Below are 17500 nucleotides of genomic sequence, written 5' to 3'. Positions count from 1 at the left end.
ACACTTTCTCCTCCGTGGAGGCTCTTATTCTGGAAAACTTGCTGCCATTACTCTTCAGATCTGGTCATAAACTGCATTACCAGTCCATAAAAACCTATTAGACTGATAATGTTGCAAAGAAAGGATTGGAAAGTGTCTGTTTTGTTGATGTACACAAAAAACCCTTAACTCATTCACTGCTAATGACGACTAAAGTCATCATTTGCATTTTTTTTACTCTGTGGGCGTCGGACGAGCCCCCACACTGAGAGAACAAACATCTCAGCTCTGAAGCCGATCTTCATCCGCATATGTCACACGTCACGTGATCAGGAAGCAGAACATCCATGTGTTAGGAGATCGTTTTGGGCCGTTCCTGTAAAAAAAAAGTGAGACACGAACCGGAAAAGCTTCTGCCGATCACAGTTCAACAACGGATTATGAAAGAACGGATAACGCTTGAAACACGCGGATTCTTCCTGATGTAAGAGGTGAATCCCCGCTTTGTTTTGGTTGTTTTGTCATCGACATCATGCTAGCACGCAACGTTCTGTGACTCTTTAAAAAACAGTAAAAACGGTGAGAAACGCTGGCAGCGAATGAGTTAAAGGTCATCTTCCCTGAAAAAACATTTTTAATGATTCTAACGGGTCACTGAGTTTTTTATGAGGGCTGAACATGAAAATAGTCTCCTACCCCTATCTCCTGCATTAGCTTCTGACAGAAAATAGACGGTGAACTCCAGGATTAGAAAAGCCTGACAGATCTACATCACACTGTCACTTAACATTCATGGACTCACCCATCTTGGCTCACGACGGGGAAATCTGTTGCTTTTTTAGCCTCCAGAAAGCAGCAAAGAACTTCTCAGCTAGTAGAAGCTAACCAAATGGAACGGTAGCGGAATGTTGCTAATTCAAATAAAATCCATTATAATCTATGGGTTGGTCCAAATTGGTGCGTTCCATAAGAAAATGCCACGTTGCTAAAGATTATGGTAAATGGCCTGTATTTGATATAGCGCCTTCTAGAGTCCTGGAACTCCGCAAGGCACTTTACAACACAATCAGTCATTCACCCATTCACACACTGGTGGGGATGAGCTACGATGTAGCCACAGCTGACCTGGGGGCGCACTGACGGAGGCGAGGCTGTCGACCACTGGTGCCGCCGGTCTCTCTCTGACCACCACCAGCAGGCAAGGACACAATGACAACGACAGACTGAGTGGGACTTGAACCTGCAACCTTCTGATTATGAGGCGAGCACTTAACTCCTGTGCCACTGTCACCCCAACTACTACAGAGTTTAATTTTTGTCACGAGTCACTTCTGGGACACGTCAATTTCCACAGTTAACATAGGGCTAGACAGGATGTCACACACGGTTTCAGTGTACAACAGTATTAATTATTAGAAATTTTCAAAATAAGACTCGGTAGAACATGAACGTTGGAACACGTCTTGGCGGCTCCCGATGACGTATCTCCTAGGCAACCGGGGCGGGGCCAAGACATCAAGGCGAGGTTCCTTGGCATTGAGAAACACCCGGGGCATAAGATCTTGTCCCACCAGAATGAAAGCTGCTGCCACCTAGCAGTCGGAGTTTGAATTGCATCACACAACATACCGTAAATGTTTCAAAGTTTCAGTTCTCAAGAAATAAAATTGCTTCAGTATCAAAACACAAAACATCTAAATATTTCTGTGTTCTAATATTTCTTTGCATCCCTTCTGTTTAAACACAAATACAACAGCCCAATGACCAATGAATACTTCAGCTGAGACGAGAACAGTTTCATTATAAGATTTTTGGGTAGCATTGAATACGTTTATTTAATCTTCTATCCTTTTCAATCATAAAACTGAGCTGTTTTGCTAATGTTGTTCTGCTGCTTATAAATCTTTTTATTTCTTCTTTTACTCTTTTGTTGTCCAATCGAATCCACTAAACAAAAAGAAATGGTAGTTTACATATTTTAAAACCATGGATATGTAATGTGCACTTTCCTCTTGTCTCTGCGAAATGATGTTTAGAAGTGGATCTGTCTGACAACAACCTTGGAGATTTTGGCGCCCGAGCCATCTCTGCAATGCTGAAGGTAAACACCACTCTGGTGAGGCTTCATCTGTCAGGAAACCGTCTGACAGACCAGTCAGCTGAGTGTCTGGGCCCAGCACTCGTCACCAACAGCACGCTGCAGCACCTCGACTTGAGCCACAACGCTCTGGGAGACCATGCAGGTAAGCACAGCAATTATTTCTACACAGCCTTGTATTTTCTGTTGGGTCAAAGCCTCTCAACCCATAAAACATCTCCCGTGACTCTCCTTTTTAATTTAGCTGATATTAAGTATCTCAGCCCTGACCCAGTTTTGCACCCATTTTCCATTAGCAGCCCCAGATAACTGAACTCCAACACTCATAAATTACATGTTGCATGTGTAAAAAGTCTAAAATGAATGAGTAGAAATCGTTGGTAGTTGTTTCTTGTGCTGTTGCGTAATTAGCGCAGTGTCAAAAAGAACCTCTGACCTAAAATGTTTCCACTCCTTTACGTGCAGTTTTTGGTGAAGCCATGTTTTACCTCACTTTGTGCTCCTACAGTTCACACCTTCTCTCCCACGCCTGTTCCTGTGTCATATCAAGAACACGGAGCGTTGACATGCTTCCCATTCAAATCCACACCTCTTTGTCTTTGCTTTGCTGGTCCCTCTTAGAGAGCCTAACGGAGGATTAAAACACTGAGGAAGTTCCTCTGGGCTGTGCAGTGGAGTGAGGGAGTATCCTCTTGACTCCTATGTTGTTTTTATGTTGTCATCAAAAAGTCTTTTTATATTTAAAGAGACATTATGCAACTTTTTCACATTTTTAAATCATTTTTTGAAAAGTCACTCAGATCCCCGCCTCTCTCTGTGGATAGAATACCGTATTTGCAACTTCAGAGTGCTGGGCCGGCACCTGTTGGACTTAGAAAAAAATGTAGCTTAGCTGGCGCTGCGGTTTGCTTCCAGCACGTTTCCTGCATGCTTTAGACTGTGAACACAGCTGATTTGTTTTATTCAGTGATGAACTACTCCTGTAGAAAGTAATGGAGGCTGAGGAGACACTTAAGCTGTTAGATTAAAGTGTTAAAAACACGAATGCACAGTGAGGAGTTTCCCTTTTGCTTTAACCACAGATAGTTAATAACGGACACTAGGGGGTGCTAAAAGCAAGCAAAACTGCTCAGTATCCCTTAACTCCACAATAATTTCCTAATGTTGTGATTCTTGCACATGTGGCCAAAAAAACCTTCTGATTCTGATTCTGATTTAGTTATTCTTCAGGTTTTCTGTGTTTTTTGTACTTTTAGCACAAACGTGTACAAAAGCATGTTGGCAGATTGGAAAAAATACTTTTTAAACCCAAAGTTCTTTGTTGCACCTTTTTTAGTTCCACGAGTCAAACTCAGTCGTATTCAAGCATAGGGACTTCTATAGATGTCACTGACAAAATAAAATTTAAAAAATGGCAAGGAAATAAATGACCAAATATTGGGTACTCGTTGATCATAGTACTCTTTCCTGTCTCGGTAAGTGATAACTGAATACAGAACAGAGACCCGTGAATGTAAACGATTACTGTGAAAAGTCCAGAAATGACAATATTAGACTAATATTAGATTGATGGAATGCCATTTCCATAAAAGAATTAGTCATAATAGTGGAGCCTTATCTCCAAGTATCCACAGGACAGCAGACATTCGCCGAGTGTGGCATTCAAAGGTCAGACACATCACGCCGTCATTAAAACCTCTTTCAATTATCGTATGGATGAGTTTTGTGATTGGCCCCGTCTCCGAGCAGGAGGCTGAAGATCTAATATTGGTAACTGAAAATGAGTCTGTGTGGAGAACGGAGGGTGTCTTATTCCCTTGTGTGCAGGAATGATTCTCCTCAACATATTCAATTCTGCTTTTTCTTCTTCTTTTATTTCGTTTCTCTGCGCTCAGACATCACAAAAACGACTAACGGTGAGAAAAGGTTTGAGTTGAGTGATTCTGGACTCTGACTTCTAACTACAAACACATTTTCATCATGAGCAAAATGATTCAATTTGAAACCAGCAAGACTGGACGATGCAGTCCCGTAGTTTGTTCATTTTTCATTATTTTGTTTTCTGCCCTGAGGGCGAACGCTTGGCGACTGTCTGTCAGAGAACACGGGGCTGAGATCGTTGTGTCTGGTCTGGAACTGCATTCGAGGAAGAGGAGCAGCGAGGTTGGCTAATGGCCTCGGGGTAAATTTCTGCAAACTTATGTTTGATCGTTACTGTTCAAATAATCACAATTCATCATTTCATTTGAGTTGTCTGCATGTTGTTGCTTTTTAAATCGTGTTTTTGGTTCTCGGGTGTTTGTTGGGGACGTGTCATATCTTAACTGTTGCAGATGGCTCTTCTAACATTCTCTGTTGGAAAAAAGTGAAATTAGTCCTGATCGGATTGATGAAGAAGTCCTCGAGAACCCCTATCTGTTATGTATTTTTCCCTGCTCCAACACATCTGATTCAATGGTCGAATTGCCTGTTTAGCAACTAATCAAGCTCTGCAGAATCCTTTCACTCACCTGCAGGTTAAAATCAGGTGTGGAAGCAGACAAAACCTCTATGCTGGATGGGAGCCCTCAGGAACCAGAGTTTGGCCCCCACCGAAGGTTGTCGCATTCGGGCTAGTTTCAAAGTGGGATACAGCCGTCCAAAAATTGATCAAATCTCGTCAATTTCAAAGCAGTTCATGCAAACTATATTCTCTAACTATTAACATTGTTAGTTTTTCATTGCATGGGTATACTGACAGAAATAATATTCCTGCTGGGAATGCTCCAGGCTGCACCTCAGCTGTTTTCTGTCCCTGTTTGCACCGATGCAAATAACCACAGAGGGGAAATGATTCCTAGTTTTACATTCATAAAAGTAATTTATGGTTTGTCATTTTTAATGTTTGCAGCTGCAGCATTACCTCATTCAGAATTTAATTCATGAAATGCATCTGCTTTCTTGTGTTTTAGGGAAACGTCTTCCTTAGAACAGTGGATCTGTCGTGTAATTATTTTGGTAAAGAAGGAGCCATTGCTTTAGGACAGGCCCTGAAAGAGAATAACATGTTGGAGGAGCTAAATGTGAGGTAAGAGAAAGTTTTAGACTCGGTGCATGCTAAGATTAATGAACAGGAACATCAGATCTGTTTGGATGTGAAAGTTCATCCAAACAAGCTTGTCTGAGGCAACGCCGGCCTGCGGCGCTATGCTGCCGCGGAGGTTTGCTGTGTTTTTTGTAAAGGTGAATCGAACCAAAAGAAGGTGAGACATTTTTGGCCTGGTGTGACGGCCCTCAGAGTTAAAAGGTTTTAAATGTTGTGTCTAAATATTCATTCATGAATAGAAGTGATTCACGTTTATCCGTCTGCCACTGCCAGTAAAAGTTCAGATCGCTCTGCAAGACTTGCAGCTTTTATTAGACCGAGTCACACGTAGCCAGACGCTTTTCTACTGTTCTACTTATCCGGAGTCGGGTCGCGGGGGCAGCAGCCTAAGTCGAGAGGCCCAGACCTCCCTCTCCCCAGCCACTTGGGCCAGCTCCTCCGGGGGAATCCCAAGGTGTTCCCTGGCCAGGTGAGAGACGTAGTCCCTCCACCGTGTCCTGGGTCTACCTTTAGGTCTCCTCCCGGTTGGACGTGCCCGGAAAACCTCACCAGGGAGGCGTCCAGGAGGCATCCTGACCACCACCTGAGCCACCTCAACTGGCTCCTCTCGATGTGGAGGAGCAGCGGGTCTACTCCGAGCCCCTCCCAGATGACCGAGCTTCTCACCCTATCTCTAAGCGAGAGCCCAGCCGCTCTGTGGAGGAAACTCATTTTGGCCGCTTGTATCCATGATCTCGTTCTCACTCTATCACTCTTGTTTTACTGTTTTTTGTTTTGTGCTTTTTGCAAATTCTCAGCGACTCTCGCTTTTAAAACTCACACTTCATGATTACTTCCATCACACTCCAACAGACGGCTTCTTTCTCTTTTGCATTAACTCTTTTTTTTTGCCACAGTAACAACCAAATACCCCCTGAGGGAGCCATCCACCTTGCCTTGGGCCTCAGAGTAAACAAGACCATCAAACTTCTGAATGTAAGCTGGTGAAAAGCAATTGGTTTTACCGTCACAAGCAACAGGGGAGCATCAGTGGATAAAATAGGATAAACAAACAGATCAGTGCATCTGCTTTCAGGGTTCTGCAGCTGGATTTTCACCGTTGGTCACGTAGAAAAAGCAAAAGACAGAGAAGTAATAGAAAACACTTTCATTTCAGCTAAAAGAAGATACTTCAACTGGTGCACCAGCAAAATAAATGAATATTTTTTCCATTTAAATAGAAAATTAATATTCCCTTTTGAGGCACTTGATGACCTTGGAGGAGATTCAATCCTCCAGCAGTCAGAAAACTGTGAATTCAAGTTTTTATTCCTCTTTCGGTTGGCAAGAGGGGATGGCAGCATCTACAGAAAGGTTGAGGGATGCTTGAGTTTATAAAAGCTTTCAAACAGAAAAGTCTGAAGCCTAAATCTAAAGACTGGCAGAATCAGCGCCTTTGCTGAGCAGGTGGAGCCTGGCCGCTCACGGCTCTGCCTTCCTTTTTGTTGTAATGATCCTTTTTTCATGTCTGTTAAACTCGCTCATTTATTTAACTTCAAAATTGAAGTTTCTAAAATCCAGTTTACCACTTTGGTCTTACACGTCGCATCTTTTGTGACAGAAACACAAAGATACCTGAACTCCTCCACTTCAAGGTCTCATTTACTTGGTTTTTCATGCATTGTCTGCAGGCTGTTGTATAAACGAATGCCTTGTGAGTCTTTTTAGTGGAAGAAAGCTCTTTTCTCCTCCCGCTCTGCAAAGACCTAGAGGTGTTCTGGATCGACGGACACGGTATAGACAAGATCTGCTTGTCCATGCGACGTTGACTGTTTGCAGGGTTGTTCCAGGATGTAGACGTTAGTCGGAGGAGTCGGGCTGGACAATGGCACTATTACAAATTTGCACGGAGCCTACGTCACACCCAACTGGTCAATGGTTCCTCTACTGCCAAAACAAATGAATGGGAGTTTAAGGGGCCAATACAAGTGAGTGAGAATCGACCCAGAGCACTCTGAAGGTCACCAAGGTCATCTGTGTAGGGTGACGGTGGCAGAGGAGTTGTGTCCACCTCATAGTTGGAAGGTTGCAGGTTTAAGCCCCACTTGGGCAGGACACTTAACCCAGCGTGCCTGCTGGTGGTGGTTGGAGGGGCTCGAGGCGCCAGTGTTCGGCAGCCTTGCTTCTGTCGCTGCAGCCCAGGGCAGCTGTGGCTCCATTGTAGCTCATCACCACAAGCATGTGAATATGTGGGTGAATGACTGTGTTGTCAAGGGCCTTCGGGGCGCTGTAGAACCCTAGAAGGCAGCCCTACACCAGGAGAAAGGTCTTGCTTTGATTAGGACCAGATCCTGGTACCCCACACAGTCGTGAAGCTTCTCCAGCTCCACACGTGGACCGAAAACATCAAGACATGTTGAGCTCAGCCAACTTTCATCCATAATTTCTTTTATCTAACAAAGAAACAGAGAGTTAGAAAGGACATGAGTCATCGTTTAACAGTCCTTAAAATGATTTATTCCTTTGAAATATCATATTTACGATGTTTGTCTCTCTGGTTAGATTGGTAGGAACCCCATCCTGACCACCGGCTGCTTCAGGATCCTTCAGTCTGTTCAGGAAAACTCAGATTCTTCCATGGAGACACTGGACTTTTCAGTAAGTGGCACATTTCTCCACTAGACAGACTTTTTTTTAACAGAAAACAAACCCTTTACTCTCTCCTCTGTGTCGCACTTCCATCTAGGGCATCACAGTCAACCAGGAGTTTGAAGACTTGTGTAGAGCAGTGAAAGAAGCCTTGCCTGAGCTCAGAGTGAAACATGGGGGCACAATGGGCACACTCAGAAAAGTAAAACCCTGAAAGGTGTAATTGCTGCACTTACCTGCCAGCAAAGAGCCAAGAAGTCCCGTAAAAGCCCCGCGAAGGCTCCTGAGGATGGAAAGGATGCAAAACTGCAGAGATCATTTTTAAGAGTTTCTTTTCTGTTTTTAGTGAACCGTGAGAAGAATGTTGGCCTGAATAAAATGTGACTGGAATAATTAAAACCTGTTAAATTCCCATCGGCTCAAAGAAGAAAAGGCACTTCAGCGGCGATTTTCTACAAGAGTCAGAGTGTTGCTGATAAAGTCACTCCAACTGTTGTTGCTGTTCATTTCCTAGTTTATTTTTCTTTGTAAGACACTGGGTTGAAAAGGAAGGTTGTTTTGTGTTTCCTGTACATGGACTTTTATTTTGAAAGGCTACATTTGAGCTGCTCTGCCAGCCACACCTTTAATGATGGATACAAACCAGGTGTGTGAAGAGCACACAACCTGAGAATGGACTGAAAGCATTCAGTCTGTTGCTAAAGAACTGACTAATAAAAGGACTGAAGAAGTGAGATGGATTCCCTTTTTGTTTAAGCAAACAGCCGACGAGTTTCACTAGGACTCCCTCCAAGCAACACAGACACAGGTGATTACTTTTACTGCTTTAAAGGTCTAACAAAGAAGAAGAAGAGGTCAACGAAGGAAAGCTGTTCAATAAACCCGTAAAAGAAATCACTCGCATCTGTGTTGCTGGGAGGGAGTCATGGTCCCTGAAGATGGACACTCCACCCAGGTCGTGGTTGTGATTCCCTTTAGATAGGAGCTGATCTGATGTTATGTAATGCCAGGGGGTGTCACGGTCTGCGCTGATCATACCTAACAATCAATATGCTGCAGTCGTCTCAGGGTTGTGTTCACAGGCGGGCGTGTCGGAGAGCCAGCTCCCTGATCAGAGGGCCGGGGGTATTCAAGGAGCGGTGTGACACAACTCCAGTGCCGGTTGATACTCTCACCTTGGGCAACTACTAGCCAGCCACAGTCTTAGCCTGCCTGCTCCAGCTTTAATCTTTTGTCTGTCTGATCCAGTCTCAGTCTTGATCTGCCCGTTGTCGAGTCCTGAAAGTTCCTGCTCATCTGTCCTCAGAACGAACCTGCCGTCTCCTGGAGTTGTCTACCAACGTCATGTCACTGAAGATCCCCTGGCCTCCGCTCTCCACTGTCCGCCTGTCGTCCTGCCAGCCTCCCAGCCTGCTTCTCAGTCTTGTCCTGGATCTGAACTCCTGCCATTTGTCCATTCCCACCTGGTCCCAAAGACTCAGTGCATCCTCACCAGTCCTGGTCATCAACCGTAAGAATAACCTCCAAAAACAAATCACATCCTTGGTTCTCTGGTTCCGGGCTTATCTTATATCTATCTGCTTCTTGTTTTTAGATTCCGGTTCTTCCTGTTCCCGTTTGGAGCAGCACCCTTATGGGCCATTCCCATCTGTACCGGGTCGGCCCGGGCCGGGTAGCCCCAGTCGGCCCCAGCCTGGCCCGGTTGATTCCACACATCCTTGTCTTAAGCCCATGTGGGCTGATTCTACCCACCAATCAGAGGCTTGCTCTAATGGAAGGTGTGAATTTGCTGTCAGCAGTGGGTGTGTTGGCCCTGGTCGGCCTGAAGCAGACCCCCTCGAGAAGAGGGCTGAGAATGAGACTTGGTTGGCCCGGAAAAATACCAGGCCACCCAGATATGTAAACAACGGAAGTTACGGTGTAACTATGGTTCTGTGAGTTCCTGGATGACTGCCAGTCACAGGGGTCACTCAGAACTTCTCGGGCGAGAAGATCCCGGGAGACCCGAACGTAGCTATCGGCGCGTAATTTATAGACTCGCGACCAGGTGCGCTACGTGTCACGTGAGTGACTTTGTTTACATTAGTACTCGACCTGCGCAGAGCGCGAGGAGATACATCCACTCTGTTTACTGCCACTGGCAGTCAGGAGGGAACGAAACAGAACCTACGCTATCTGGCCCGGGCCGACCCGGTACAGATGGGAATGGCCCATATGTTTACTCACCATTCTTAATAAAAGTTATATTATGTCACCTACCCTGTCTCCGTAGTGATTCTTTCATGTCTTGGGTAAAACATCTTCCCATAAACATGACAGAGGGTGGAATGATGGAGAGGATCAGAGAGCACTGTGTTGTGTACGAAGGATGGAGTTGGAACAAAAACCAGCCACTCGTGTCAGACACAGGAGAACGTCACTTTGGATGCATCAACTTTGGTAAAATTTTTATTTTCTTTTTATTGTGAGAAAAATCTATTAAAACAAAAGCAGAAATTAATCTCACAAAAGGGAAAAGGGCTGTTTATTTTTGCACTGAGTCAAATACCTGATCTCACTCAGAAAAAGGTGGATTTTTTTTTTTTTGCTTTTTGAAAACTCAAAACATAAAGAACAGAAAAATGAAAAGCGCTGCAGCAAACGCTTGAAGGCAAAGCTTCTCAAAGGAGGAAACAACCTTTGATGTGTTTGTTTCAGGCTTCAGGCAGTAACATGTAAAGGATCCCCGACTAAATATAAATAACTTTTATTAACATGTTTAATCCCTGGAAAAACCCTAATCTACATAATGGAATAGTAAAAACCTTTCTTTCGGGTTTTGAGGGACTTGGGTAAGTGACGAAACCATTCCTATAACTGTTAAAATGTATTTAGATGTATAATTTACACAGAGATGGTCAAAAGTTTCCTTCTAAAACTGTTTTTATCGGATTAAATTCAAATTTAAGTTTTAAAAAATCAGCTGAATTCCTCAGAACTGTTTTAAAAGTCACCGATTGTTCTAGATGGTCTACGTCACTCCACCATCCAATCAGCGCAGCTCGATCCTGCTCGTGGACGGTAGTGTGACGTCACTCCGTCACGCGCGTTTTAATCTGTCGCGCGCGCGGCAGCTCTGTCCCTATGATTACCTGTCAAATGACGCAACAGCGTGGCGGGTGAACATTAACCAGCAGGTAACGAGTGCACGTCGAACCGGCTGCTGGTTTATTCTGCTGGAGAACATGGCGACGACTGGTTCTGTGAGGAGTTCTGGTCGCGTTCTGTCCAGGTGTTCCGTCTACCTGCACCAAGCCTCCAGGTAAACATGGACTTAGTAAAAAAACAAAAAAACAAAAAAAAAAAACACACAGACTGGTTGTTTTCTAAAGTCTAGCATAAACTTTAGCTTGGAAATGATTTTAAAATTAAATGATGAATTGCGAATAATCCTTTGATTCCTCCGGCTGCTGTTGAGGTTTGAATCCAGGCATGTTCAGATTGTAATCACAGATTATTTCCCTAAAATCACAAACATTACAAATACTTGATTCAATCATTTCAGGCTGTAAATGAGGAAATAAAGAAATAGTGATTTAAAAATAGAATTTACGGTTAACCGAAGCCACCTTAACAGACGGGTCTTTTTTTAAACGGTTATTTTTAGTATAATTTCATTATTTAGTGTAAATCCTTGTAAGTCGTGACCGCTTTTCACACGTTTTCACTGATTTAGTTTTCCATTTTAAATTCCCGATGCTCCGCATCAGTGTGTGACTCTAATGTTATGTAAGCCAGAGTAAAACAAGTAAACCTCCTTTAATCATTTGCCAGACCTCTGACCCTTGCACTGTAAAAACCCCACCAGAACATGTTCAGGCCTCCATCCGCATTGATTTCCATGGCTCACTAACATCGTTAAAAAGCACATTTTAAACGTATTTTACACATTTTTATTAAAAATGATCATCAAAAGTGCCTCGTGGTTAATCACAGTTTCTAATTAAAGCCGCTGGGCCGTGATGTTATTAAAGAAAAGGAGTTTCACTGACCTTGAAAGTTTCAGGAATCGTAAAAACACACAAAGCCTCCAAAAGTGTTTGTGAACAGATGGCTGAAAGCACATAATAGCACACCAAGGCTCCCTAATCCGTAGGGGGGGGGGGGGGGGGGGCACGCCACTTACGCTGCCTGCGTGACGCTGAACATCCTGAGCAAATCCAGAGATTGAGGTTAATTGGAGCCACTTTAAAGAGCAAGTCACCCCCAAATAAACGTTTTTTTGCTGATAAACTACATAAATGAGTGTCTAATCGTGCTGCAGACACGTGTCGTCAATAATTCGGCACTTCAGTGCATCTTAGTTAAAATTTAAATATTCTGCCTAAAACTGGCAGTGTTGTGCCGTGGTCAGGTAAAAAGTCTGCACTGTGTTTGAATTTAAATCTGCCACCGCTATTGGCTAAGAAGTATGCTATGATGTATACTGGTACATTATGATGTCACAATGCTGTCGTGAGCCTGTGTGTGTGTGTATTTGTTAGCAGCTCCGCCCTCTCGGTCTGTCAGGCAACAGCATTTGTTGCATTTTTCAAACATGAAGTGGGAGTGGAGTTAGACTCTGGTAGGGGGTGACTTGCTCTTTAAAAGGATTTAGGAATTCTGTTTATAAAAGGAGTGAAAGTCAGAATCAGGACTGGCTGAATGTGGAAACATTTTAATTCTGGTGCTGCGGCATTCATCAGGTGTTGAGGCAGCTGAAGCTCATCCTTTTGGTTTGAGCAACAATGTTTGCTTTAATTATTTTTAGATCATAACATGAAGTTTGATTCATTTTTCCTTAAATCAAAGCCAAGTTATGGTGCTTAAAGAGCAAGTCACCCCCTACCAGAGTATTACTCCACTCCCACTTCCTGTTTGAAAAATGCAACAAATGCTGTTGCCTAGCAGACCGAGAAGGAGGAGCTGCTAACAAATACACACACACACACACAGGCTCACAACGACATTGTGACATCATATGGTACCAGCTAACGTTCTAGGGTACCTCTTAGCCAATAGCGGTGGCAGATTTAAATTCAAATGCAGTGCAGAGGTTTTACCTGACAACGGCACAACACTGACAGTTTTAGGCAGAAAATTAAAATTTTAACTAAAATGCACTAAAGTGCCAAACTATTGACGACACGCATCTGCAGCACGATTAGACACGCATTTATGTAGTTTATCAGGAAAATAAGTTGATTTGGGGGGTGACTTGCTCTTTAAATCACAGTTCTCTTTATTATATCCATCCATCCATTGTCTGAACCTGTTTTGTCCATGTGGGGCCGCGTGGTGGGGGGCGGGGGCTGGTGCCCATCTCCAGCGGTCAAAAGGCAATCAGGCGGGGTACACCCTGGACAGAGAGCCAGTCCATCGCAGGGCAACACAGAGACACACAGGACAAACAATCACACACACACGCACACCTAAGGACCATTTAGACAGACCAATCAACCTAACAGTCATGTTTTTGGACTGTGGGAGGAAGCCGGAGAACCCGGAGAGAACCCGCGCATGCACAGGGAGAACATGCAAACTCCATGCAGAAAGATCCCAGGACCTGCAAGGCAACAGCTCTAACCACTGCGCCACTGTGCAGCCTCTCTTTATTATATATATATATATATATATATATATATATATATATATATATATATATATATATATATATATATATAATTTTTTTTTGTTATTTTTTAAATTTGATCGGCCACTCTGAATTTAAAATGCAGGCTAAATGTGAAAATAGTCATCTACTCCTATTCCCTGCATTAGAAAATAGATGGGGAAACGCTCGGATTAGAAAAGCCAGCCAATCCCACCTATGTCACATTAGCATTCATGGATGCACCCATAGTGGTTTGCAACTGGAGAAAGCTGTGTGGAGCAGAGAACGTCTGACTAGTAGAAGCTAACCGTTAGCATTAGCAACTCCTCACACAGCAGAACTCCTTTAGGCTTTAGGTGTTAATAGAGTGGAGATGAAACATCAACGTTGCAGAGCAAACAGTCAGCGGTAGAGTCGTGTTGCTGTTAGCCAATCAGAAGCGAGATCTCAGAATATCAGGAAATGGTAGCTTGGTTCCATTGTAGGGGTTTGGGACAGGTCGGGGTGGGGCGGGTCATCGTAGGCAGGTGTGGACCGGTATGGGTCTGCAGTTTCAGGAGAGCGTTGCAATCGCAGTTTGGACTCTCAGTTTGCAGGCGGGGAGTAAACGTAAATGCGTTCCGTCGCGTCAAACCAGTGCTTTTAGTTTTTTCAGCTGTTATAACATCCGTTCGAATCCTTTGGCTGCCATCCGCTGAGAAACTGCTCGTCACAAGTAGTGACGTATTTCTGTCCGCCAATCAGTTACCCGTGTTGTTCTGACGCCGCCGCTCTTCCCTAGCCGTAGCGTACCGCTCCGTTACAGACCTACAACAGAAGGAGGGCCCAGGAATGGCGCGGTCTGGGTCAGCTGGACCGGTTTTACAATCGGGACAGACAAAACAGCAACCTGACCCAACCCGTCCCGGAGCCACCAAGCTTTAGGACTCCAGCCAGGAGCACCAGAGCCTCTTTCCTCCAGAGATCGACTCACAAGGCATTCGTTCATACTAGACACCTGCCAGTGTGATGAATGAACGAGTGAACTTGGTCTTTAAGAAACATTTTGTGTCCAATGTTCTGATTCTGAAAGTTTCTTAGGTTTTTTACACGTTTAAAAAAAAAACCAGTCAAACATATTTCCCTACTATCTGCTCCAGAGTGGGAAAACCGAGGTTTTTATGGAGAAGCCCCTCGCTACTGCACTCACTCACTCACTCACTCACTCACTCACTCACTCACTCAGTGTGCATGTTTCTCCTATCAGAGGAACATCAGCATGACTATCTCTCAGCCCGTATGTCATCCACATCCCAACGATCCTTTTAAACATCTTCCTCCTTGTGTCGACAACTTCTCTGCTTAATGGATTCGCTTTGAGTCTTTGTTCATTGCTTTCATCTGTTTTTCTTTTCTTGTGCTGTGTGTAGGAGGTTTTCAGAGAGCAGCGACAAAGGCTGGTTCCGGTCCTTGTTCGTGCACAAAGTTGATGCCAGGAAGGACGCTCACTCCAACCTGCTGTCAAAGAAGGAGATCAGCAACTTGTATAAAATCCAATGTAGGTTTGCAGGATTTGAACTAGAATCTAAATAATGATGTAAGTGTAAGGGAGAAAGTGCAGTTTAATAAGTCACGCTCATCAGATTCAGCCTCTGCCGACCTCAGTGACCTCAGAGGACGCTGGAAGTCGGAGCAGCAACCAGATTTAATCATCTGATGTTTCAGTTCTGCAACATTTTCTGACATCAGAACAAGTTGTCTGCTTTTCTTTCAAGTCTGTAATGATAACTGCGTCCGCCGCGGATGGAGGAGTCTACTGTTCTCCCCTGACTTTGATCTTTTGTGTGGCGCTCGTCACACCATGTAGAGATTTCAGTGGGGACGTTTTATCAGCCGTTGCCCACAACTTTGTATGAGCGAACTGGCTTTGTACTACGTCTTTGCTGAATCAAGGTGTGAAATTACATTGTTGAAGTATTTGGTTTTCTGTGTTTTTTTTTATTAAAAAAAAGTTCATTTCTGATCAGTCTGTCTCCTTTTAAGTTCACAACGTCAAACCAGAGTGCCTGGATGCGTACAACAGCCTCCAGTGAGTATTTTATCTTCAACGTTTCCATTTATTTCTTCACACATGTCGGGTTTATTGTCGCCTTCCCATGGCTTCTACACATTAAAAGCTACATTTCAGTGTGGTGGCAGAAAACCTCCTTATTAAACGAACACTAGGCAGCTTTTACCACCCCCTAGTGTCCGGTATTTAAAACCGAAAGTAAAACTCCTCCCCTCGCTGTGCGTTCGTCTTTTTAACACCTTAAGCCTGAGTCATGCTTCTGCGTCAGCTCCAACAGGGAGAGACCGGCACCCATGGACGGAGACATTTTGTCCTCATGCTTCTCCGTCTCCTGGAGAGTGTTGCAAAGCAATTCCCCGCCAGGACACCAGAGGGCGTAGCGCTGTTCTGTGGTATCCTGTCGTGTATCGGTCCAGGATCGTGAGTTTATATTGTGTGTTTTTTGTATATTAGAGACTTTTTAACACAGATGAATTTGTCTCTCATCCTCCTCCACCGCTTCATGCGCTCGCCACCTCTAAACCCACGTTTCCTGTCATTTCCGTCCACAAATAAAACACTTGCTGCGCATCTTTTCACTCCTCCAGTCACGGGGAATTAAACGTTCATGTTTTTAGAGTTTTTTCACGAGGTATTCTTCAAGCTGCTCCGTGTCTGCCGCTAGTTATCCTCGGCTCTCTTTATGTTTTTGGGGGCGCAATGGCGGCGGTGTAGACGACAGCGGTGCCTAACCAATCACAAGCTTGCGTTCTCCGTCTCGACGGACGGATGTTCACAAAAGAGAGAATCGACTCCGTCCGTCCTTGCGAGGGCTCACCTGCAGGCACACAAGGACGGATAATGGCGTTGCGTGTCTCCGCACTGACGCAGAAGCATGACTCAGGCTTAAGGCTGAAATGTCTCCTCAGCCTTCATTAGTGTCTACAGGAGTGTTCATCACTAAATTAAACAAATCAGATGTGTTCATGACATAAAATATGCAGGAAACCTGCTGGAAGCAGACTTCATTTCCAGGCATGTCAGCTCCACCTGACTAAGTCCAACAGGGACCGGACCGGCACTCTGAAGTTGCAAGTGCAATATTCTGGCTATAGGGGGTGGTGGTGGTCTGAGTGAAGAAAAGGGTCATTTTGGCGCATATTAGAACATGATTTAAAAATATGAAAATGTTGCATACTTTCCTGATAATACTTGATCTTTTTGAAGCGTGATCGGTCACTCTGCAGCACGCGGACCAAAAATGTGTGAAATAGTTTAATTCTTTGGGCCACTTTGGGAGAAAAGTGCCTACAAACTGCATGAGCATGAAGTTCCTGTGATATTATTATAATTTAGGTGAATTTCAGTTGTTTTGTTTTTTCAGATTATTGTTGGTCAAATCCAGGTGAAAGCAATAATCAGACTCCTCAAACGTTTGCAGCAATCCTGGGATTTTCCAGCCACCTGAATCAGGTTTCTGAAGTTTTATGTCCACAAAGCAGAGAGTTTTTTTTTTGTTTTGGTTAGTTTTCTTTTTCCATCATGCGATCGGCTGTAAACTGAAAGCATGGAGGTGAGAGTGAACAACATGTGGCCTTCATGAGAGGTGAAGACATTTGCTGTGTAAGATTCAGCAACACGAGTTTGCAAGTCAAACGACAAAAAAATCTGTTTTTAAAGCAAATGTTCTGACATTTCCAGCAGAAATCAGTCATTCTCCCGGTGTGCTGCAGAAGCAGACTTATGTTGTGTTGTTGGAGTTATGACAATAATGATCTTTTGTTTTTTATTTGTTGTGAGGAAATGGTGGAAGATTCTTCAGCCAACCCTGAAAACAAGGAAAAAGCAGATTGTACATGTTCGTACTTAAACTGTACAGCAGGGGTGTCAAACTCATTTTAGCTCAGGGGCCACATCGAGGGAAATCTAGTCCCTAGTGGGCCGGACCTTTTAAATTAAAAACAACTTCAGATTGTTTCCTTTGGTTTAATACAATCAATATAAAACAAGGCTGGAGCGTGAGGACAGTGTATCCAAAATAGTACAAGT

General features: G+C 44.0%; 2 protein-coding genes and 1 long non-coding RNA gene across 4 annotated transcripts in view; 2 read left to right on the top strand and 1 right to left on the bottom strand.

Annotated features, from left to right (window-relative positions):
- lrrc74b (leucine rich repeat containing 74B) overlaps nt 1–8524 on the top strand; it is a 17541-nt gene extending 9017 nt beyond the window's left edge. For both annotated transcript variants that reach the window (XM_015960543.3, XM_054730265.2), the window contains exons 5-10: nt 2016–2222; nt 4150–4259; nt 5029–5144; nt 6059–6137; nt 7704–7799; nt 7888–8524. In XM_015960543.3, coding sequence (XP_015816029.3) covers nt 2016–2222; nt 4150–4259; nt 5029–5144; nt 6059–6137; nt 7704–7799; nt 7888–8004 — 725 coding nt within the window. In that variant the 3' untranslated portion in view covers nt 8005–8524. The remainder of the gene's footprint in view (nt 1–2015; nt 2223–4149; nt 4260–5028; nt 5145–6058; nt 6138–7703; nt 7800–7887) is intronic.
- On the bottom strand, nt 6110–11900 carry LOC139072185 (uncharacterized). Its single transcript, XR_011521781.1, has 3 exons — nt 11822–11900; nt 7683–8073; nt 6110–7594 (listed from the first exon to the last, which is right to left on the bottom strand). It is a non-coding gene; the product is annotated as an uncharacterized lncRNA (long non-coding RNA).
- The window catches only part of nipsnap1 (nipsnap homolog 1 (C. elegans)), a 14047-nt gene continuing 7327 nt past the window's right edge, over nt 10781–17500 (top strand). The window contains exons 1-3 of the mRNA XM_015960542.3: nt 10781–11091; nt 14832–14959; nt 15445–15490. Coding sequence (XP_015816028.2) covers nt 10796–11091; nt 14832–14959; nt 15445–15490 — 470 coding nt within the window. The 5' untranslated portion in view covers nt 10781–10795. The remainder of the gene's footprint in view (nt 11092–14831; nt 14960–15444; nt 15491–17500) is intronic.

This window comes from Nothobranchius furzeri, chromosome 10 (assembly GCF_043380555.1).
Source record: "Nothobranchius furzeri strain GRZ-AD chromosome 10, NfurGRZ-RIMD1, whole genome shotgun sequence".
NCBI lineage: Eukaryota > Metazoa > Chordata > Actinopteri > Cyprinodontiformes > Nothobranchiidae > Nothobranchius > Nothobranchius furzeri.
This window is presented reverse-complemented; position numbering and strand designations above follow the sequence as displayed.